Raw genomic sequence first — 22,413 nt, 5'->3', positions numbered from 1 at the left:
ATGAAAAACTAAATCCGTAATCTGGAGGCTTTTTTTTTTTAGAACGACAAACATTAGATTCTGTGCTGTAAGCGGTGTTTGTTTCTGCTACCTGAGCTCAAACTGAGCTAGAAATTGTGTTGGAGAGAATAAAGTGTGGACCCTTTTGGTTTTGTCCATTCTCAGTACCTCCTCAGATCACAGACCTGTCAGACCATCATCTGTCAGGGAAGCGACATGCGGTGACCTGTGTGGCAGAGGGAGTTCCCTCTCCCAGCGTACAGTGGTACAGCTGTGACAGTATGCACAAGTAAGCTCTGTTGCCCACCCCCACCTCCCCCCTCACCTCCCCACACCATCTCAGCCAACTTGCTCTGCTCATTCTGCCCACCAGAGGACACAGTTAACACACAGAGAAACCTCTCAGTGTGTGTGTGTGTGTGTGTGTGTGTGTGTGTGTGTGTGTGTGTGTGTGTGTGTGTGTGTGTGTGTGTGTGTGTGTGTGCGTGCATGTGCGTGTCTGTGCTTCTGTGTGTTTTCCTCTCTTTTGTACATTTGTGCACCATATCTGTGCAGGCCCGTTATATTTTGTAGGTGTGTATATTTATCCTCTGTGATAAAGAGAAGCCCTGAAATGTGGAGCATTAACAACACATTAGCCACAGCATAGCTTCTTGTTTGTGTTATATTTATACCTCTCTAATGTTACCTCTCTACCATTACACAACAAGCGATAATTCTCAGTATGTAATCAGTCTAAATTATGCATGGTGCTAGGAGATCTACTATTATGCTAATGGCCATTATGCACCTTAATGTATATTGGGGATAATGCTTCACCATAGAGATACCACTGACCTAATGCTTCACTGTAATCTCCTTCATTAGGTGCAGTAATAGAAGCACTGTATGGACACCTCTGGTAGACGACACAGAAAATCTCAGCATCCTCACTAACGTTACCTATAACGACACACGGAAGATCCACCAGGTTCGCAGTCAGGTGATCTTTCACAGACCCCAGCAGGTCACCGTCCGCTGTGAGGCCAAAAACGAGAGAGGAGCTCGTGCTCGGGATATCAAGCTGGTGTCAAACAGTATGTTAAAGCTCCCTTGCCTCTCTTTATGTATGTCTGTGTGTATGTGTGTGTGTGTGTGTGTGCGTGTGTGTGAGTGTGTGTGCGTGTGCGTGTGTGTATGTGTTTGAAAGAGGTGTAAACTCATACTCTTGTGAAAGGGTCAAAGGTCACTCAGCATTGTGGATGTGGACTTAGATATTGGTTAGCAAAGTAAAGCTGGGTTTTTAAAAGATTTCGAGGGCTAAACTGTTAAATTTCAAAACAATTGTTCTGGAGCAAACCAGATGGATATGTCTCCTTTTTCCTTTTAACCCCAAATCTCATTAACACACAAAAAATGGATTATGGATTCAAACGGCTCATAAAACACAGTGAGAGCCAAGGGCTTAAGGGTGGCCTGACCCTCCGGCTGATGTTTCAGATGTTGTCACACCGAACTTCCCAGCTGCTGCTCTGTAGATCGGCACTTAAACACTTCACCTCCAGGTGTTTAAGCCTCAAGAGCTTGTTCTCACATAGTTCTCACATAGAGCCTTACTGCTGTTCTCCAGATGCACACTCACAAGAATGCCATCACTCCATAACAAGTCCATTATCGGTTCTCACTGGTGTTTTTAACTGGTGTTTACAACTATTAATTAGTATTACACTTTTGATGTCTGTGAATTGATTTTATTTTTTTACAGGAGATACTCCTGATTAGGGTCTGTGATAATCGGTTGGTGGCTTACGTGTCGGTTTTGTGTGTTTGTGTGTCTGTGTTTCTCTCTGTTCTGTTTAGCTCTCTTGTCCCAGGTTGCTGTCCTAGCTGCGGTGTTGGCTCTCGTGGTTATATTTGTCATTTCTATTATAATCCTCATTGCTGTGTGGAGAAAGGTGAGTTAGTGATCAGTACCTAATCATGGTCTTACTCTCAGGTCTTTAGTCGACGACCGTGTCGCGTCTGAACGGTCTACTTTAGAAATCAATACGGTCATTTTAAACTGCTCAGTGTTCTTGTGCCACCATCCGGTGAGTAACAGTTGATAAATTCAGTGATAGATTTATGAGTGCCTGTTTTAAATCAATATGGTTTGAGATTTATTAACTGGGAAAAGCAAACAAAAGCAACACATGTGTGGGCATCCTGCCTGAATGGTGTGTGTTTGTTCATCTCTGTTTTTTCTGCAGAAGCCGCGATATGAGATCAGATGGAAGGTGATCGAGTCTGTGAGCTCAGACGGACATGAATATATCTATGTTGACCCTATTCACTTGCCCTATGACCTGACCTGGGAGATGTCCAGAGAAAGCCTGGTCTTAGGTGACAACAATGGATGCTGTATTCCAAATACGCCATGTATATTTTAAGAAATAACTCCTATAGTTAGAGAACCAGAAGAGAAAGAGTGTCACGGACCTGCATAAGTGCTGTGTTTCTATGAGCATATACGGTTTTATTTGAGAATATAATGTACACACAAACACATACAGTAGCTGTTGTCACACACAGAGATAATCTGTTTATGGATTAAATTCTGTGGAATCCGGATTTTTCAGATACTTACTTTTTGTTACGTTTCAGGACGTACTTTGGGCTCAGGGGCGTTCGGCAGAGTGGTCGAGGCGACCGCATACGGTCTCGGTCATTCCCAATCCAGCATCAAAGTAGCTGTGAAAATGCTGAAATGTAAGCCAGGGTTTATTTTATCGAAGTTAAACTTAGATAAAGTTTTCACATGGAATCTAACAATATGAACCTCAATGTATTGTTGTTACTTTTCTCGTAAAGTCATGTGGAACGTTTGGTTTATTTTCGTATGTTTTATGACATGTCTGATTGTTTTTACTCTTTTTTTTTTTACAGCCACTGCCAGGAGAAGTGAGACGCAGGCCCTGATGTCTGAACTCAAAATTATGAGTCACTTAGGACCTCACCTAAACATTGTCAACCTGCTTGGAGCCTGCACTAAACAAGGTGATTAAACCAATGCAGCTTCAGGCAGGTCTATCCACTCCACTTCTAATCCTGTACAGTCAGGCTCAAATGAAGGTGTGAAGGTCCAGATCAAAACTTGTCTTGTGACTCTCCACTTTTTTTTTTCTTTTTCTTTTTTTTTTTTTAGGCCCACTCTACCTGGTAACAGAGTACTGTCGCTATGGAGACCTGGTGGATTACTTGCACAGGAACAAACACAGTTTTCTGCAGTACTACGCTGATAAGAACCACACAGTTAATGGTGATGAGAGCCAGAACTGTGGCACCACAGAATGGCCCTCTGTGAAAGGGTAAGTGGCCAAAGACACTCAAAGCTGAAAGCAAGACAATTACTCTGTAGTAAACATTGTTACAGTATTATGGAAGGTTGCAACAGTTGAGTAACCACTAAACTAAAACTGTGTCAGGCCACCAAAAAAAAAAAAAAATGAACAGTGCAATTGATTTTGCTTTACTCCGATGCTTTCCCCAGCTATGTGAGATTTTGTCATGAATCTGATGGAGGCTACATGGACATGAGTAAAGATGAGCAGACAGAGTACGTGCCCATGCAGGAACTCACCGACACCATCAAATACGCTGACATCCAACCGTGCCCATATGAGTCACCATATCAACAGGACATCTATCAGGAGCAAGGTACAGATAACAGGAGAGGGGGCCCTTCATCTTCTCTTCCAAATGCTCCACATTTCTTATATTAGAGCTATTATTAAATATGAATACTGAGATGAGGTCAGACTGGCAGTATATATACATCCCTGACTGGCACTTACATATTAAATAAACCAAGACAAGGTAGACTAGCTACTCTTTACCTCATAGCATAATGCTATAGTTAGAGACCTATATTCAGAACTTTGCATGATGTTTATCCCAGGGAAGATGAAAGAGTAAAATAACAAAGTCCCTCTGTTCCCATACAATCAGAAAAGCCTGTCGCTGCCAGCCAGATGTTGAACAGATGTGGGACTAGAACTGTTTGAATAGCAGTTTGAAAAGGCTGGCACAGATGCCTCTCATGAGTTTGTGTCACAGCGTTCACAGGGAGATTCCACCGTCAGTTAGTTCCATGTTAACTTCCCTGTTCCCACTAGTACGGATTCACACACACACACACAAACACACACACACACACACAGATTAGACTGAGGAGATATGAAAAGAAGGCCAGTTATACTATTACTAAAGAATGCATCTATTTGCATTTAACGTTTATTAGTCTTTATTTATCAGGTCACAGGGTCGACCAGACTCTGGTCATCAGCGAATCGCCCATCCTGAGTTATACTGACCTTGTGGGCTTCAGCTTCCAAGTGGCCAAGGGCATGGAGTTCCTGGCATCCAAAAATGTGCGTTCAGAAATCACTTTAAACAAGCATACATACTAAATAAAAGTATGTTTTATGAGCGGATATGGTTATATGTTGTTTGCTGTGGTTACATAGTGATTATATATAACATGATCCGATCTAAAATAAGAATTGCCTTCATTCATGTGGCACACTTCCTGAAAGCATGTAGTGGTTCACCATTTCTTAAGATATCTCAATGTTTTCTTAGTGTTGCTTTCCTGTCATATGTTCATTAGAACCCGGGGACACATCAGTGTGGTGAAACCATTGCTAATGAGCTAAAACTGTGGCCTATGAAGCTATTCATTTTTTTTTTTTTTTTGCTGAGCTGTATAAAGTTCAGTAGGGTTTTCCCATGGTTAAATGTTGTAACAGCATTTCCAACTGTAAACCTCTATGTGTTCCATATATAGTCTTTCTTAGTAACGACCATGCATAATTGCATTGCGGTTTTTAGATTGTAATATGCAGTAGGCGACTTGTAGGGGGATGAGGAGGGATGCCATCCCACTTGTTAGCAAAATGTCCAAAATGCATCCCCCCTTGTTAACCTGCCATACCCCTATATATACTCTATAGAGTAGTGTCAGTGATAAGTGGGCCATCCCCCCTCTTAAAAAATAACCAATCACTTAGTGGTAATCTGCTATAATAATGTTCTCCTTGCTCCTGTGCAGTGTGTTCACCGGGATCTGGCAGCCCGGAATGTCTTGATCTGTGAAGGAAAACTGGTAAAGATCTGTGACTTTGGACTGGCCAGAGACATCATGCATGACTCCAACTACATCTCGAAAGGCAGCGTAAGTAGCATATTCCATTATCTTTACAATTTTATTACTTATTTTGCATTCACAAAAACAAAAAACTGTGATGGCGGAATAGTTCAAAACTGATTCAATTTTGAATGTTGGCGTTACTGTCAGGTTTTTACGTTTAATGGCTTTTAAGTCCAGTTTTAGCAGAATATAGTTGATGAAAGATAATGAGGTCACGCTGTTACTCTTTTCCTTATTAGACCTTCTTGCCTCTGAAATGGATGGCGCCAGAGAGCATCTTCCATAACCTCTATACAACTCTGAGTGATGTTTGGTCTTATGGCATCTTACTGTGGGAAATATTCACCTTGGGCAAGTCATTCATTCATTCATTCATTCATTCATTCATTCACTCAGTCGTTCATATATTTAATATTTCTCATTTTTGTCCTTTAAATCCTGTTTTTCACATATACAATTGATCTGTTTCTATAGGAGGAACCCCATATCCAGACCTACCAATGAATGAACTGTTCTACAGTGCCTTAAAGAGAGGCTACCGTATGGCTAAACCCATGCATGCTTCAGAGGAGATGTAAGTCTGCTCTCATCGTGAACATTAAAAAAAAAAATTGAATTAGCAAACACTGACTGAAATGTGATTTCTATGAGATTTTTAATTTCCTTTTCTAGTAATTTTATCGTTTCACACACTGGTAGGCACAGTTTTGATTTGGTAGATACAATGACACACCTTCCTGTCTAGATATGATGTGATGAGGAAGTGTTGGGATGAGAAGTTTGAGAAAAGGCCAGAGTTCTCCTTTCTGGTCCAAACAATGGGGAACATGCTGACAGACAGCTATAAAAAGGTTTGTATGTCATTTTTCTATTTTATAATCTCTCTGCATGCAAAGCACAATGTGTCCAGTTGGTCTAATCCTCCAACCTATGATATGTTTTTTACTGAAGTCACTGAAGTTAAATCTTTTGCTCAGTGGTACAGCAACACTTAACTCACATGGGAATTAAAACCAACAGCACTTTGATTACACTACAATCCTAGAACCCCAGCCACCGAATTTTACTGAACAGTTAGATCTTTCTGCTTTCTGTTTTAACAGCGGTACTTCCAGGTAAATGACAGCTTCCTGAGAAGTGACCACCCTGCTGTGGTTCGGGCAAAACCTAGAATGAGCCCCCCGTTCCCAGCTAACGGACCCGGCCCGGACCCCGGCTCTGTGACCCCCCAAGCTTCTAGCCCTCGCGTTAGCCCCCGACCGCCGCTCGATGGTGAAGAGTTGCAGGCTTCTTACAACGAGTACATCATCCCTATTCCAGACCCCAAACCCGAGGAAGTTTGCCAGGAGGTTGCCCTGCCAACGGAAACCCCCTTGAGGTATGGCTAACTTCCTGTCTGACCACAGTCCCAGCAGACGCGTGAAAGAATATACAGGAAAGATGAGCCATTGGTTCTTCCCCCACAGTTTACTAAAAAAGTGCCGCAGTTCTCTTTTCTCTTTCAGAATCAGTTCCAATTGCAGGTTAAAAACAGCACTAGCATGATTTCATTCAAACGTCATGTGGCCCTAGACGTGCATGCAGACAGCACGCACTTTGGGTTTCTACACTGAGTTTAATATTCCAAAACGACTAGTGAATTGACATATAGAATTTTGATTCAATGAAAAAAAAACCCTCATAGGGTACATTATGTTTGTGCTGTGTAATGTTTCTCTGATGTTTCTTTAACAAAGTATTCATAGAATTCTGCTGTCTGCATGCAGTGTAGTAATGAGTCAGCTCCAAGTGTCCAGAAGTAAGTGTATAGAGTGATGTTTAGTAGTACAATGAGTAGTGATGAGTTTTTTGATAGTTAAAGTTGGTCAAATCAAGGGTGGTTTGTAAAGTCTACAAGCTTTATTGATGACTGCGTAGACAAAACATTTCTACTTCACTACAGCGCCCCCTGCTGTTTATGGACTGAACAGTTCTTCTGCAGCATTAGCTCAAGAGGAGTCCAGAAATGTTAATCGTCAGGATTGCTTTTCTTTCCTGTAGCTCTGTGGGATCAGATGAAGAGACCGTTTCCATGGAAACACCAAGCACAGAACCAGAGGAGGAAAAATGCACTCCTGAGGAGAAAGAGAAACCAAGTGAAGCTTCTGGAACTCCAGATGTGGAGGACAGTTTCCTGTAGATTTACCGGTGTTGCAAGCATTCTCATACATTTGCTATATTGGTGTGAATGTGTCACTCGAATAGAGAAAAAAATTGTTCTGCTTTATTTCCAAGCTGATATATAGATATATAATGGAGAAATTCTTACTTCACACAAACTGTTGGCAAGCACAATTTCATATCAGTATTCATACGACAGAATAAGGAATTATATACAGTAATAATATAAAGCTGTTTATGATTTGAGTAACAATGTATACCAACCACAGACAGAGCAGTTCTTAAGCATTACACATACAAATGATACTTTTTGAGGAATCTTTGATGTGGTACGCTCTTTAGGTTTTATTCAATTGTACAGTACATCTAATCTCAGATAAACAAGTCCATATATTATGTAGCAGATATACAATAAAATATTAAAAGGATCTCTAGATGAGGGTCCTGGATGTGGATTTTTTCAGTTTTAATGACAGCTCTATATTTCAGTCTGCCTTTATTTTAACCTCAAAATGTATATGAAAGTAGCACAAGAATTTAGATGATATTAGAGATGTTATTAGTACATCAAGTTTTGTTTTGTTGAGGGATTTTTAACGTTTTCCTCTTGTTTTTTTTTGTTTTGTTTTGTTTTGTTTTTTTTTAGTTTCTTCAGTCCAGTCACTGCTATATATGTTCAGCAGTACATAATGTATAAGTTGTATGTGATTCTGAAATACATTCCATGATATGTTACATTCAAGGAAGCACACGTCTGAAGGACTTTGTAGCAAATTTGCACTTTACTGTTTAAGGGAAGTTGCAAGCATTAGATGATGCATGAAATATTTTATGCAAAGGGAATCAAGGTACAAGACTCAATTAATGCAATGCAAATTTTTGTCATGCTTTCTGCCACCATGTTGAACTGACACGAATGTATTTCATTGCAGGTTATGGTACATGACGAATGGTCAGTTTTTCTGAGCTGTTTAATTACTACTCATAGAGCAAATTTCATTTTTTTTTTTTTTATATAAATTCCATGTCATTGTACTCATGTGTTAACTGATGCGTATCATATATCTTCCCTCTCCGCTGTGATTCAATTTAAGGCTCAGAAATTGAATCTGTGGTCCAGAAAAAACACACAGACACACACATACACACACACACACACACACACACACACAAATCTTGTCACCCCAGAGCAAAACACGTTAGTCTGAATCACTCAACGCCTAATGGAGATTTACCATCCATTGCTTCCTCTTCATTTGCGCACTAAGCATTCTTGTATATTTGTCACATGGCATGTGTAGTTACAGTACAAAATTTACCTAAGTCACATACATGATATCACACACGCTGAGGTACCAAAGCTTTTACCTTATATATGTTTACAACTGTATTTTTGTATAAACTTTTTGTATTTTGTACTTCAAAAATTCTTTATGTAAAAGAAAAAATAAACAGTGAAACAAAAATGTTATGCACTGTCTCATATAATGGATGCTGAATATTACTGAACAGAAACACAAGTCCAATGAAATATCAATACAAAGCATTTAACAAATAAAGGATATATGTTATGTCTCAAAATAAAGGCTTAGTGTGTAAATATGGGGGTCTATGAATTCAATATTTTTCTCATATTTTGGGAACAAGAGCAGAACTCATCACTTGATCACATGATCTCAGCAGTGTACTGCACAGTGTAAGGCCATGCTCCTTTTGTTTTCTCATTTACCAGAAAGAGTGGAAGTAATTTAGTGCCCAGAATTCTCAAACTCATGGTCTCAAAGCAATGTCAATACAGGCTTTAATTACACCAATGACTTGCCCTTTGATTTTTTTTTTTTTTTAATTCTGATTGCATTCATAAAAGTGCCTCAAACAAATTTGGGGTGAACAAAATCAATTAGAGGAAGAAATCAATGCAGAGGTAGCCCAGCTCCATCTGGAGTCATTCTGCTTTATTCAGGATAATAAAAGCCTCTCTTGATAGTTTTTGAGTACAAACAAGCACTTACGCTTGGTCTTCATGAACCATAACCATCATGGATTCTCCAAACAGAGAAGTCAGTTATTAAAGAGAGTACTTAGAACCCCCCTCACTAGCCTCTTGCTCCTTTTACCCTCCTCTGTGGGCAACAGCCCTGCAGGACTTAGTCGTCAGTGTCTAGCATGCTCATTAGTTTCACTTGAGTGGTGTTATGTGGATTTTAAAACCAACCGAGACACTAGCTAAGTGTGACCTTTGATACTGCTTCTCTGTTTGCCTTTTTCTCTCTGCTCCATTCAAGGTTTACTCAGAGACAGTGAAGGACTTTCTAGAAGTTAAGAGCATCTTCTCCTTTTTTTTTTTTTTTTCTTTGGATGTTTGAAGCAAGACTGGTGATTAAGTCCAATTAGAGATATCACCCTTACAGAACACTCCTTTGTGAAGAGACAGGTAAACCTTTCTGCTGAACTGCTACTTTCTGGACCTTTCCATATTTAGCCAGTTGCTTTTCAGATCAGCGTATTTGTACTTGAAAAGTTCACTTTCACTATTAACTGAAAATTGCATTTTATTACTCAATTTTAATTTATCCCTTATTACCACATGCATTATTATTATTACTATTCTTCTTCCTCTTCTTCTTCTTCCTCTTCTTCTTCTTCTCCTTCTCCTCCTTGTTGTTGTTGTTGTAGTTGTTGTTGTTGTTTGTGGGTTGTCCTTGCTGTTAATATTATTGCTGTTGCTGCTGTTGTTGTTGTGCTTAGCTCAGGTTTACAGAATCACTTATTTTTTTTCTACCCCAAGTTCAGATTCCTGTCATCTGATTTCCAAATCCTGTCACATCCTGTGAGACAAAAATGAGAAGTTGGTGGTAGAAATAGTCAGACAGAGTGACTGCTCCTGATTTCTCTCTACAGTCGAAGTCTTAGACAGAGTGGTGTTCTTTACTATAGCACTGAGAGGCCCAGAGCACATCTGAGATGCTTCTCTTGGTATTTCTTCTGGGAGTTCTCCCCATTCTTGCTCAAGGTAAGACTCATTGCTGTAAACATCAGTCACTGAGATCAGTCTGTACAAGATGCCACAATGGTATTTTTGTGACAATGATTTCTGTTTGCACTCCCTCCGTTTGAGTAAAGTGGCAACTACAAATATTGTTAACAGTTAATATGACATCTACGTTTCCTCTCAAAATTGATCCTGAATAATCATGGAGCGAAAAAAAAAAAAAAAGGATTATTTTCAAAGCACATATAAAGCATGAACAAAAAACTGAAAGCTGTTACTGGTTCTGCGATGCATATATCACATTTCACTGCTCAGAACATTTCATTAATACATTTATTGTTGTCTGTTATTGGTTAAGCCATTCACTAGTTCAGTCCCTAACTATTTCTAATTATGTCAGAGAGAATAATGGGTAAAACGATTTGTTTACTTTGGAATTTCTCTCCTGTGCAGTTTTGGGTATAATTACATTACACCACTGTAGTGTCAGACACTCTGTGAAGTCCTTTCTGTGTTTAACGTATCTGAGATAAGTGAGCATTTATGTACATTTATGAGGCAGATGTAGGAGATTCGTTTGAGAAAGTTTACATTCTCAGTCATTTCTGCTTAACACCATCCTCTTTACACTACTGTGTTCTTTAACTCTAATCAGGAGCTATTGTTCTCAGAGGAGGGCTGAGTTGGATTAGGAAGTTTTTGCTGATTAACCTAAAGAAGCATCTTGCTTGTCAAGCTGATGGGAATGAAATGCTGTTTTGCTGAATGTTTTTTTTTTTCTCACTTCTTCTTAAATTATTAAGGCGTGTTTGGTTTCCCTTTGGGACATATCAGCTGGGTTTGTTTCAAAACATACCTTGCATATAGATTACTTTATAATATAATTATAACTTTACTATATAATTTGAACAATTCAATTTTTAAAAGGTACTAACAAATGAAGGCTTTGTCACAAATTCAATTTCAAAAAGAGCCACAAAATGATCATTATTAATCTACAGAGAGGTTTATGTAAGGAAGCAAGTATGGTCAAATAGGAGCTCATTGAGGGCTATCTTGATTCAAATTTAAGGTTGTATAAATCCCATTTTCTGGCAGATGGTTAGTTGCCATTTCGTATGCTCATGTGTGCGGTTTTCCATAAAAGTAATTAGGTCATATCCCAGTCACTTTGATGGCAAATTAAGCTGGGTGCATAAGCTGAATAATAATAAAAAAAACATAGCTGTGTCTTTCAGTCATTTTCTTGAAGGTTCCAAGGTAAAAAAAAAAAACTGCCTGAGTGTACTGGAATGTTTTTCCTCTCACAGTTCGTCTTGAAGTAAGAGGACAGTTTGTGTCCTTATGACAGATTCAAAGGGAACTTGTGTGGCTCTAGCTCGATCTAATGTATCCTAGAATGCACTGCAGATCCAGCCAAAAAAAAAACAAAAAAAAAAACAAAGATGGTTGTCAAGTTTTATTCTTATTAAATTCTACAGCAAATAAGTATAGAGCAGTAGTGTTGTTTTTTTTTTTGGAAGAACAGCATCCCAGTGTTTCACTAAATCCGTAAAATGTCCAAATCAGGTCATGCTCTTTATTCCATAAATAGTTAATAACTGTATACTTAACTAGGCGTCACATGGAGGCCCAGCCCTAGGCTCTAGGCCCTGCTGTTGTCCCTAATCAGGTTAACAGACATGACACTTGTGACATACAAACAACTATGTTACATTTCAGAGATACGAACTTCCATGCTGAAAAGGTACTAATTAGGTAAAAAAAAAGATACAGCATAGTTACTGTATCGCAGCCCTGCTCCCATTTTCTGAATTCACAATGTATCTGCTCTGCATTTGCCTCAGATACTAGTTCAAAATGTCTTAGGAGATGTTCTGAATAGATGCGTTGTCTTGATTCGCACTAACTTTTAGCAAACGTGTCCGTACGGTCTGCCCAAAGGCTGATCATTTTCAATGACTCATGTCCAATTGAGATCACAGTGTCAAAAATGCTTTTGTCAGAGATGTTACACATAACAATAGACTGTTCGAGCTATTCTGAACTCATTAAAAAAATGTTGAATCTTGACAAGAGGGGTCTAGTGACTAAAGTGAAGAAAGGAAAAAGAAAATACATCACAACACAAAACAAGAGATTTGTGCCACAGCACAAAGAGGCACACTTTTAAGGACTCTCTGCACATAGCTCTGATTAGAGGAGTTTTTTGTACCATAACATGTAATAGATTGTTCTGGAACATCCTTAATGATTTTTGAAGTAATGTGGCTGAGATGTAACGTGCTACTATTTTGACTCTTAGCTAATATGAAGCACTGAGAACAAATATGTTTCATTATAAACTTATCAACTGAGTTGGAGGGAGAGAGAGAGAGAGAGGGAGAGAGAGAGAGAGAGAGAGAGAGAGAGAGAGAGAGAGAGAGAGAGAGAGAGAGAGTGAGAGAGAGAGAGAGAGAGAGAGAGAGAGAAGTAGAGAAGTAGAGAAGTTGGGGCCCACGGCAGTGGTTAGTGCTCTCATCCTTGGGTACAACGTCACAGAGGAAGATGAAAGAAGAAGTGAGAGAAGGAATGGGATGTTGGATTTGTGTCTGTCTCTGCAATCTGTTTCCTGGAACTGCTGTATGGTCTTGAACCCACTCTAGATACTTCTCCAGTCCAAAACAGACACACAGCTTTCGTTTCTCTGCAGACCTTCCTCCACCCACCCACCTCCTCAAAGCAGACATGCAATATTATTTTTATACCCTGCAGGACATTTTCAATGATTTCTAATCATAACAATTTGGTGAGACACATTTTTAAATAACTGTTACCTGACACTGATTCCATAGATATTTTGGTTTCCCCATTAAAGACTATCAATGCTTTCTAATTGACAGATTGGAGTTTCCCAGTGATCAAAGTGAATTCTAAAGCTTTGACCAGTTCTGACGTGGTTATGGATTCTGACTCTCCCCTGCTTCTAAGCTGTGAGGGCGATGGACCTGTTACATGGATTCCCAGACTGGCTAAGCACAAACGGTTCATCTCAAAGAATAAAGGACTTTACTGCAATTTCAAAGTGGAGAAAGCTACTGCGGAATTTACAGGCACATACAAGTGTGTGTATACAGCGAAAAATTACACAGACTTGTTCTCCACGGTTCATGTCTTTGTAAGAGGTAGGTGAGGGGAGTCATTCTTGATACCTAGAATGCCAGTGCTTTCTGAATTAGGTATAGAGAAGAAAAGTCTATATCTTAAATGTCTTCTGAAGACTCAGGACACCCAAAATCAGCAGTAAGATACATCAAAAATGTATAATGACTTTAGGTGACAAGGGCTAGAGTAATAAAAGTAATATCGTTTACCATATTAATCTCACTGGAATAAAGTTTGAACCTCAGCTTTTAATAAGCACAGTTTCATGTTAAAAATACATGTATGCTATCAACAGATCCAAACATTCTCTTTGTGACTCCGAGTGCCTCTCTCAGAGTGGTGCGGAAAGAGGGTGATGACTACCTGCTTCCGTGTCTCCTGACCAACCCTGAAGCCAAAGACATTCTGCTCCACATGGACAATGGAACAGCTTTGCCTCCAGGAATGAACATAAGCATCGATCCTAGGAGGGGTATCCTGATCCGAAACCTACACCCCAGCTATAATGCCGACTACGTTTGCAGTGCCAAGCTCGGAGGAGTTGAAAAAGTTTCCAGAACCTTCTCAATCAACGTTGTACAAAGTGAGATGGGATGGATTTTAGGAATCGATTAGTATGCAGAGCAAAATAAGAATGATTAAAATGACATTACGTGTTACAGAATGCTATTACAAGGTTGTTTAAGTAACCTCTTTTCGCCTTTGTGGTGACAGTTCTGTGTTATCCACTGTAAATCTGTACATGAGATTTTGAGGTTAATTTGACCCGGACTTGAAAAGACTGATAGTTCATTTCCATACACCTGATTTTGTCCAGAGCTGAGGTTTCCACCATACGTCTTCCTACCAAGAGATGAGTATGTGCGTTTAGACGGAGAGGAGTTGCGGATTAGCTGTACAACAAACAACCCCAACTTTTACTATAACGTCACATGGAAACACTCCTCAAGAGACGTAAGTACATTCAACCTCCTCCTACATCTTTATACTCTTTACTACGCATAATATAACTTGTGGAGAAAAGACTCTTTTCAACATATTGATCATGGGATTTTTTAAAAAAAAAATTTTTATAATTTTTTACACATTAAATTAAAGTTTTGAATAATGTATGAATAGGTTAAACTAACACTATTTCTGTACCTGCTAAATGTTTTTTTTTTTTTTAGCTACCACAGCCATTCGAGAAGGCTGAACACGATTCTAAAAGTGATGGCTTCGCAATTGAGAGTATTCTAACCATCCCTGCAGTGAAGATGTCCGACACGGGAAATATCACTTGTACAGGCACTAATGAGGCTGGGGTCAACAGCTCAACCACACGCCTGGTAGTTGTGGGTATGAGGAAACAAAAGCAAGCAAATCTCACTAATGTGTTGCTGATGTCCATAAGAAGTTTTGTTTGAAAGAGACAAACCCCCCTTTTAGGACAGAGAGAAGTGCTAACTACATGAAGCTTCATTGTACAATTAGAATTCCGGCTTACTACTAGTACATTAAGTAATTTAGATAAATGACAGATGGCTTTTTCATTGTCTTAACATTTTAGAAAACTACAATACAATGAAGTCACGTTTCCCTCTGATTTCTGTCTCGGTTGCTGACTGTCTGACTGTATTTTAAAACAGATAAACCTTACATCAGACTGGCCCCCAAACTCTCACCAAAATTGGCCAGGCAGGGACTGTCTGTGGAAGTGAATGAAGGGGATGACCTGGAACTGGGGGTCATGATTGAAGCCTATCCAGAGATAACATCTCAGCGGTGGGAAACTCCAATCTCCAACAAGACTTCAGCTCCAGAGCAGAGGTTCTACCATTACAATTACAGGTTAGCACAACCAAGAGTTCAGCCCTTCTCATCTCATACTCTCTATGCAAAACAGAACTGATCCCACGTTTGGTTAATATTGCACTTCATACGTAATTGAATTAGCCTGACTACAACATAGTCAGAGTGAGATTTAAGTTGGGGGCGTGGGGGTGGATATCCACCAGCTTTAAAAATATAAATATGAGTGAAACAGAAAGAGGGATAAAACACAAAAGACTTCCTCCCAACAGTTTGCGGGTTTTTTTTTTTTTTTCACAATTTAAACCGAGACACTAAATGGAAAAATACAGTTTCGCCAAAAGTAATCAATAATAACTCATTTTGAATTAGAATCGGACTTTGTTTTTCCCCAGAAAAATCCTGAATGTTACGGCAATGCAATTCCTATGATTGATCTTTAAACAGGTAGTCACCAGTGGATAATGATTTGGATTTAACTTTGATGGCATTGTGTGATTTATCTCCAGGTATGAGGCGTCACTCCATCTTAAAAGGCTCATATCTCGAGAACAGGGCGAGTACACGTTTTACGCCAGCAACTCAATGACTGAGGCCTCCATAACCTTTCAAGTTCAGATGTACCGTAAGTAGCCATTTAGCAGCGTTTCTTCTCTAAAACGACCGTTGGTATGACTGAGCCGATTAAAATACTCTGCCGGCCAGCGTAGAAAAATTACTTAACCAGATCGGTCTTGAGGAAATGATCTGTCTGTCCTTATTCTGAACAGAGAAGCCCATTGCTGTGGTAAGGTGGGAAAACGTGTCCACTCTGACCTGTACGTCTTTTGGTTATCCTGCTCCCCACATTGTTTGGTACCAGTGCTCAGGAATCAGACCCACGTAAGTGACGTCAGAGTTTATGCTTGGTTGTAAAAGTTAATAGAGATGTCTTGGGTTTATGCTGTTATGAGTGAGTGCATTGAAATGTGTGTTATTATCAAATTTACAGTTATAGGTTTGAGATCCAGGATATGAATTAGCAATTATACTCTTAAATCTATATCCCACAAAACATTGTAGGTTTTCTTACGGACTTGACCAAGTCTTGACTTAGATACTCGTTTATGAACATTTAATAAATAGTTTAAACACAAACCTCATTATAAGGTGGTATGTTTGTGTTGTAGATGTACTGAAAATTCCACAGGGCTGCAAACTCCTCATCCAATCCCAGCACAAACCGTGGAAGTACAAAGGGAGGAGTTTGGAACGGTTGAGGTGGAGAGTGTGTTAACCGTTGGTCCATCTAATCAGAGGATTACCGTGGAATGTGTGGCTTTCAACCTCGCCGGCAAAGGGAGTGCCACCTTTTCCATGGAAGTTAACGGTAGGTTTGCTCATTCTGAGAAAAGAATGAAATATAATTTAGCATTGTTCCATTAATTTCTTTACACTTGGTATGAGCAAATTTCCCCACAAGCATTAAATTGATAAATTCACATTTATATAGTATTATATACATTTCTCTTCAGTGCCAGGGTCAAACAAATGTCTTCCACAGAACAATGGTCAATATAGTTTGTATTGAAGCAATCATAACACAAAGATATCCTTGCTTACACATCACATTTTGATTGCAATGAAAAAAAAAAAAAAACACTTTTTTTTGTCCGCTTGTGTTGAGGAGCTCAATACTATATCTGCTAACTCTTGCAGATAAACTGTTCACTACCACTCTGGCTGGAGCCATAGGCATGATGGCATTCCTGCTCCTGCTGCTAATGTTCCTGTTGTACAAGTATAAGCAGGTCCGAAGGTTTTATATTTTTAACAAGCATTTAAATAGCCTGTTCGTTTGCTCCCTATTCCAATCGTAAGAGCTACGTTCCAGAGTTTCATAGTCGTGAAAAGCATATGTTATATATTGCTCACCATTAACTTAGCTTCCTGTATGTTTAGAAACCAAGGTACGAGATCCGCTGGAAGATCATAGAGGCCACGGATGGAAATAGCTACACATTCATCGATCCCACTCAGCTTCCATACAACGAGAAATTGGAATTCCCCAGGGATAAACTGAAGCTTGGTTTGTATAAAAACAAATCTTTTATTACCTTTGGATTCAACAAAAACTGCACAATTGTTTGGTTTGAGTTTCAAAAACCAGTTTTGTCCAAATTAAGAAGTGGATTATTTGTGTATGACAGGGAAGGTCCTTGGTGCAGGGGCTTTTGGAAAAGTGGTCGAGGCCACGGCGTACGGGCTGGGGAAGGAGGACAACGTGACACGCGTGGCTGTGAAGATGCTTAAAGGTCGTTAACACTTTAAAAGCCATTAAACAGTACGAACCAAAACAGTAGAAACTTAGCTTTCTATTAATATATGCATGCAAATGATTCACATCCACCTGATGTAGAGTGGTAAGGCCTGTTTTTTTTTTTGTTGTTGTTGTTTTTTTTTTACTTTCTTCATAGAGACTAAAGTAAGACAGACAGACGTGTGACTAATGTATGTGTTCTGTTTCGTGTTTAGCCAGTGCCCACTCTGACGAAAAGGAAGCTCTGATGTCAGAGCTGAAGATCCTCTCTCATCTCGGCCATCACAAGAACATCGTCAACCTGCTGGGTGCTTGCACACATGGGGGTAAATTGCTGCTCAGTTAACGTAAAGCTCTTTAAACGAGGTCTCGATTTTCTGTTTCCTCTCAGTCACATTGAACACAAAGATAAATGGATTAACATTAGTTCACAAAATTTTTAATGTTCATTAGTTAGATAGACCTGAGAAGTAAAAAACATATCATAGATAGTGTGTTTTCTTTCACCAACCTCAGCATAGCACTGGCTAATGTTTTATTTTACTTTTTACTGAGCCATGAATAATCCCATGATACTGATTTAACACAGGATGCATTTTGACCCATAGAGCATTAGGGGAATTTGGCAAAGTATTTATATATATATTTATATATATATATATTTATATATATATATATATATACACACACACACACACACACACACACACACACACATATATATATATATATATATATATATATATATATTTTTTTTTTTTTTTTTTTTTTTTTCTTTAAGTCAATGTTTTTATTGTAAACTATTTTATGCACTGTTCTTTAGAACTTGAGAAACTGTTAACTTTGTCATGTACAATACTGTTTTCTGTGCTCCCTCCTCAGGGCCTGTTTTGGTGATCACTGAGTACTGTTGCCATGGGGATCTTTTGAATTTCCTACGGTGTAAGGCAGAAACCTTCCTGAACTGTGTCATGACCATTCCAGATTTCATGCAGGAAACCACTGACTACAAGAATATTTCTGCTGATAAGACATTCATCAGAAGGTATTACTAATAAACCTCCTGTCACTGCAATTGACAGAAGATAACGACAAATGTTCATCCCACAAATGATCATTTTAATGACAACTTGTGTAAATGTCCTTTCAATTTTTTTTTAATTTCATTAATATTCATTAATAATTCATTAATATATAAAATTGTTGTACTTCTTTTTTTTTCTTCTTAATGTTTGATGGGCCAATTTTACATTACTAAAATATGTGTGTGAACATATTCTTTAGGCAAACGTAATTATTAGTCGTGTTTTAAGCAACATTTTGTCCAGATTGCCCAAAATACACTGTGTTCCCAACTCTGACACACATCCATCCCATGCCTCCTCTGTAGTGACAGTGGCATCTCTAGCACCTGCTCTGATAGCTACCTGGAGATGAGACCAGCAGCAGCAGCTCAACCTACCGTCTTAAGAAGTCAGTCAACGCACTCTCCTACGTTTCTGTTTTATAGAGAATATATCTCATTTCTCAGATTCTGAAGAATGTTATCAATTATTGGAGACCAGTATCATGTAATGTTGCTGGAAAGCCATAAGTGGGATTCTGTACGTGTAATTCTCTTTTGTTTCTACGTGTAATTCCCTTTTGATTCAGGCTCTTCCTGTGAGGAACAGCAGGAGGACTCATGGCCTCTGGACATAGATGATTTGCTCAGGTTTGCTTATCAGGTGGCTCAGGGCTTGGATTTTCTTGCTGCTAAAAATGTGAGTCCTGTAACCCCCCACAATTAACTGAACATTAGTTATTGTTAGTAGCTGAATTAAATACATTATAAAGCATCAGAAACGACTGTTTTTTGGTTGTTGTTATTTTTCTGTAGTGCATCCATAGAGATGTGGCTGCGAGGAATGTGCTCCTGACTGATGGGCGTGTGGCTAAAATATGTGATTTTGGCCTAGCACGTGACATCATGAATGACTCCAACTATGTGGTCAAGGGCAATGTGAGTGTAAAAAAAAAAAAAAAAAAAAAAAAAAAAAAAAAAAGATAATTAAATGAAAACACAAGAGAAAAATAAACTAGGTAGCTAAAACACATTCACAAAAACAAATATTCATCTGTTCAGGCACACTACAAATAAAAGAATCTAGTGTTGATTTATTTTCTCTCTCTCTCTCTCTCTCACACTCTCTTTGGCTCCCTATGTATGTGTGTAATTGTTGGGCGTTCAGGCACGTCTCCCTGTGAAGTGGATGGCCCCAGAGAGTATCTTTGAGTGTGTTTACACTGTACAGAGTGATGTGTGGTCTTATGGCATTCTGCTCTGGGAGATCTTTTCTCTGGGTGAGACAAAAACTAAATGAAAAAAAAAAAAACGTTAAATACTCTTGAAATACTTGGGAAATGCACGTCCCTGAAATTTGAAATATCAAATATAATAGTTATACAGATGTTGCTGTTATATGAAGAAAATTACTCAACTACTCTTTTGATCTTTTTTTTCCCTTTTTTTTTAGGAAAGAGCCCCTATCCCAATATGCTGGTGGACTCCAAGTTCTACAAGATGATTAAATGTGGCTACCAAATGTCTCGTCCAGATTTTGCCTCACCCGAGATGTGAGTCGCAGCTGCTTTTCGTTTACGTTGTCCATAAGACATAAGAGATGCCTCTATTTTCTCTCTTTTTTAAAGTTGCTATTCACATTTTTTCAAATAATATAAACCTAGCATAGCAACACGAAGCATAGCAAAAGCTCTTGCAATCTCACAGTTTGGTCAAAATGGAGAAGCAGGACAATGGATTTTTAATATGACTGTATTTTCCGATGTTTTCAAATTGCTCTCGCCTCCCAAGAATAGCCGTGCACAGACGGAGGGCCTGAGTCAGGCCGTCGCCTTGGTTCCTTTTTGTGCTCAGCTGCGTTGGCTGTTAGTTCTGCATGTTAAACACATGATCCCAGTGCAAGGCCTCCATTTTCCAGCCATTTCACACCCCTCCATGGTTTCTCTCATAACCAGTGTGTGATCCTTGTCAAGTTACTCCAGGTCATTCCGCTTCTCACTGTTGGAAAGAGACAACTATGTTTTTGACACTACTTGTCTTTCACTCTCTGCTAATCCATAAGGAGTCTGTGGAGTCAGATATATGACTCAGTTCTCGTAAATGAATCATGCAAAATCTGAGGCGACCGCAGTAGATGGCTCAATCGTGACTAAAGTTGACACGATCGACACAGAGTCTCATAATGACAGAGTAGTCAACGTGTTTTACTCAACCTGATTCAGTTTCTGACGAAGTTTACGAGACATTTTGAGATCAGCAGAATTCTTTTGAAGCTGTGTACATATGACATTCAGCAAAACGCATTTGCCTTTAAGGTATGACGTCATGAAAATGTGCTGGAGCCTTGAACCAACTCAGAGACCGACCTTCAGCAAGATCATGAAGTACATCGAGAGGCTACTTGGGGAACAAAATGAGCAGGTATGAGAGGAGGTCTTTGAATGACTGGAAAGTTTCTTCTTTTACACGAAGACCTTTTTTTTTTTTTTTTGTACTAGAAATGAATTTGAATGTATTTCTTTTCCACAGCAGGTCGAGTATAAGAACCTGCAGCAAGACGTATTGGACGAGGAGCCTGAACCATTTGAACCCTCCAAGTACAGCGACGAGTCGTGTGATCAGTCATGTGAACAAGAAGAAGAGGAACAACCATTGATGAAGACCAACAACTATCAGTTTTGCTGAGGCCTTCGGCTCGATGTTGCAACCAACTCAGTTATTCCAAGATTCATATTAGAAAATTGAGAAAATATCTCGTCCATGACTATAACCCATACCTCCTTAAACAAATGCTCTTAATCATCAGCTACAGAGATGAGCCTTGAAGCTGCCCTAGTAGTATGGAATAGTTCTCTGTTTTGGCATCTCATCTGAAAAACAAGTTGAAAAGGTTAAGGTTTTTAACGGCATGTGACCATTATAGTATCTGACTTTTTGTGGTGGTGTTTTTAAAAAGCCAAACCTTTCAGCTTAGAAGCTCATATATTGTTATTTCTGTTATGCCTTCTTTAGCATGTCTGATATATTCATGTAATTTTCCTTCTGTTATTATAAAGAGGCCCTTATTTGGTTTTTCATTAAGGTATATTTCTTGTGTGTCGTTCTGCTTTTGTGTCATAGAGTTATATTTTTTTTTAATTTCTTTTTCTTTTTTTTTTTCTTTATTGTCACTAAAGTTAGAGACAGCACAAGTTCTCTGTTTCAACCTGTGAGAAACTGCAAACTCAGCATTCTTGCCCGACACATAAGAACAAGCTTGCAAGTTCACTTCCTCGTTATGTCTTTCAGATCTGTCCAACATCCCTGGAGGATATCAATAGACATTTTCACAAAGAAAAAGGAAAAAAAAAAAACCCCGCTAAAAACCCTTAAAACGCAGAAAAAAACCCATCATTTATATAATCCTACTGATTCTATTGTGTGCTATTAAAAATGAGCCCAAAACTCTAACTAATTAGGTTATATTTTAGTCAGAGCATTTATGTGTGTTATTTTGCTGTTTATTATGTGTTTGAGGTTTGTGCACCACAATTGAGACATCCATGTGGCCTTCCTGTTTTTCGTCTAGGGCTTTCGGTCAGTTAACATGAAATGTTGTTTCCATCATTATGCAAATGCATGATCTTTTACGCAATCTGAAATACTAAGGACAATATGTACAGCATATAAATTCTTATTCCTAGTCTTTCGCCACCCAGGTCATTTGAACAGCGTGGTACGCACAGCATAACCATAATATTATAATTATACAATAATCGTATCCATGTAATATCTGATCCTTTCCTAGCATTTAAGAT

At 38.9% G+C, this 22,413-nt stretch overlaps 2 protein-coding genes across 2 annotated transcripts in view; both read left to right on the top strand.

Moving 5' to 3' along the window:
- pdgfrb (platelet-derived growth factor receptor, beta polypeptide) overlaps positions 1 to 7,499 on the top strand; it is a 21,039-nt gene extending 13,540 nt beyond the window's left edge. The window contains exons 9-23 of the mRNA XM_030765626.1: positions 166 to 289; positions 868 to 1,076; positions 1,840 to 1,934; positions 2,229 to 2,361; positions 2,623 to 2,727; positions 2,905 to 3,015; positions 3,164 to 3,326; positions 3,509 to 3,675; positions 4,273 to 4,388; positions 5,069 to 5,191; positions 5,407 to 5,518; positions 5,642 to 5,741; positions 5,913 to 6,018; positions 6,271 to 6,545; positions 7,208 to 7,499. Of these exons, the coding sequence (XP_030621486.1) occupies positions 166 to 289; positions 868 to 1,076; positions 1,840 to 1,934; positions 2,229 to 2,361; positions 2,623 to 2,727; positions 2,905 to 3,015; positions 3,164 to 3,326; positions 3,509 to 3,675; positions 4,273 to 4,388; positions 5,069 to 5,191; positions 5,407 to 5,518; positions 5,642 to 5,741; positions 5,913 to 6,018; positions 6,271 to 6,545; positions 7,208 to 7,346 (2,078 nt within the window). The 3' untranslated portion in view covers positions 7,347 to 7,499. The remainder of the gene's footprint in view (positions 1 to 165; positions 290 to 867; positions 1,077 to 1,839; positions 1,935 to 2,228; positions 2,362 to 2,622; positions 2,728 to 2,904; positions 3,016 to 3,163; positions 3,327 to 3,508; positions 3,676 to 4,272; positions 4,389 to 5,068; positions 5,192 to 5,406; positions 5,519 to 5,641; positions 5,742 to 5,912; positions 6,019 to 6,270; positions 6,546 to 7,207) is intronic.
- A 2,754-nt stretch (positions 7,500 to 10,253) lies between these two features.
- On the top strand, positions 10,254 to 21,585 carry csf1ra (colony stimulating factor 1 receptor, a). Its single transcript, XM_030794130.1, has 21 exons — positions 10,254 to 10,340; positions 13,202 to 13,483; positions 13,759 to 14,046; positions 14,281 to 14,417; positions 14,633 to 14,801; positions 15,092 to 15,293; positions 15,764 to 15,879; positions 16,025 to 16,136; positions 16,424 to 16,623; positions 16,953 to 17,044; positions 17,196 to 17,322; positions 17,444 to 17,548; positions 17,769 to 17,879; positions 18,436 to 18,598; positions 18,944 to 19,026; positions 19,207 to 19,316; positions 19,433 to 19,555; positions 19,785 to 19,896; positions 20,070 to 20,169; positions 20,932 to 21,037; positions 21,146 to 21,585. Exons 1-21 carry the CDS (start codon positions 10,292 to 10,294, stop codon positions 21,299 to 21,301), a joined length of 2,943 nt encoding a protein of 980 aa, XP_030649990.1. The 5' UTR covers positions 10,254 to 10,291; the 3' UTR covers positions 21,302 to 21,585.
- Positions 21,586 to 22,413: the final 828 nt, after the last annotated feature.

This window comes from Chanos chanos, chromosome 2 (genome assembly GCF_902362185.1).
Source record: "Chanos chanos chromosome 2, fChaCha1.1, whole genome shotgun sequence".
Taxonomy (NCBI): Eukaryota; Metazoa; Chordata; class Actinopteri; order Gonorynchiformes; family Chanidae; genus Chanos; species Chanos chanos.
Note: the sequence above shows the minus strand (reverse complement) of the source record. Positions and strands in the feature narration are given on the sequence as shown.

Bases quoted from the DNA above. Each gene is read 5' to 3' on its own strand.
- csf1ra (XM_030794130.1), top strand. From the start codon at position 10,292: ATGCTTCTCTTGGTATTTCTTCTGGGAGTTCTCCCCATTCTTGCTCAA. The intron at 14,418-14,632 runs GTAAGTACATTC...TTTTTTTTTTAG, and splicing joins GGAAACACTCCTCAAGAGAC to CTACCACAGCCATTCGAGAA. The intron at 14,802-15,091 runs GTATGAGGAAAC...ATTTTAAAACAG, and splicing joins CACACGCCTGGTAGTTGTGG to ATAAACCTTACATCAGACTG.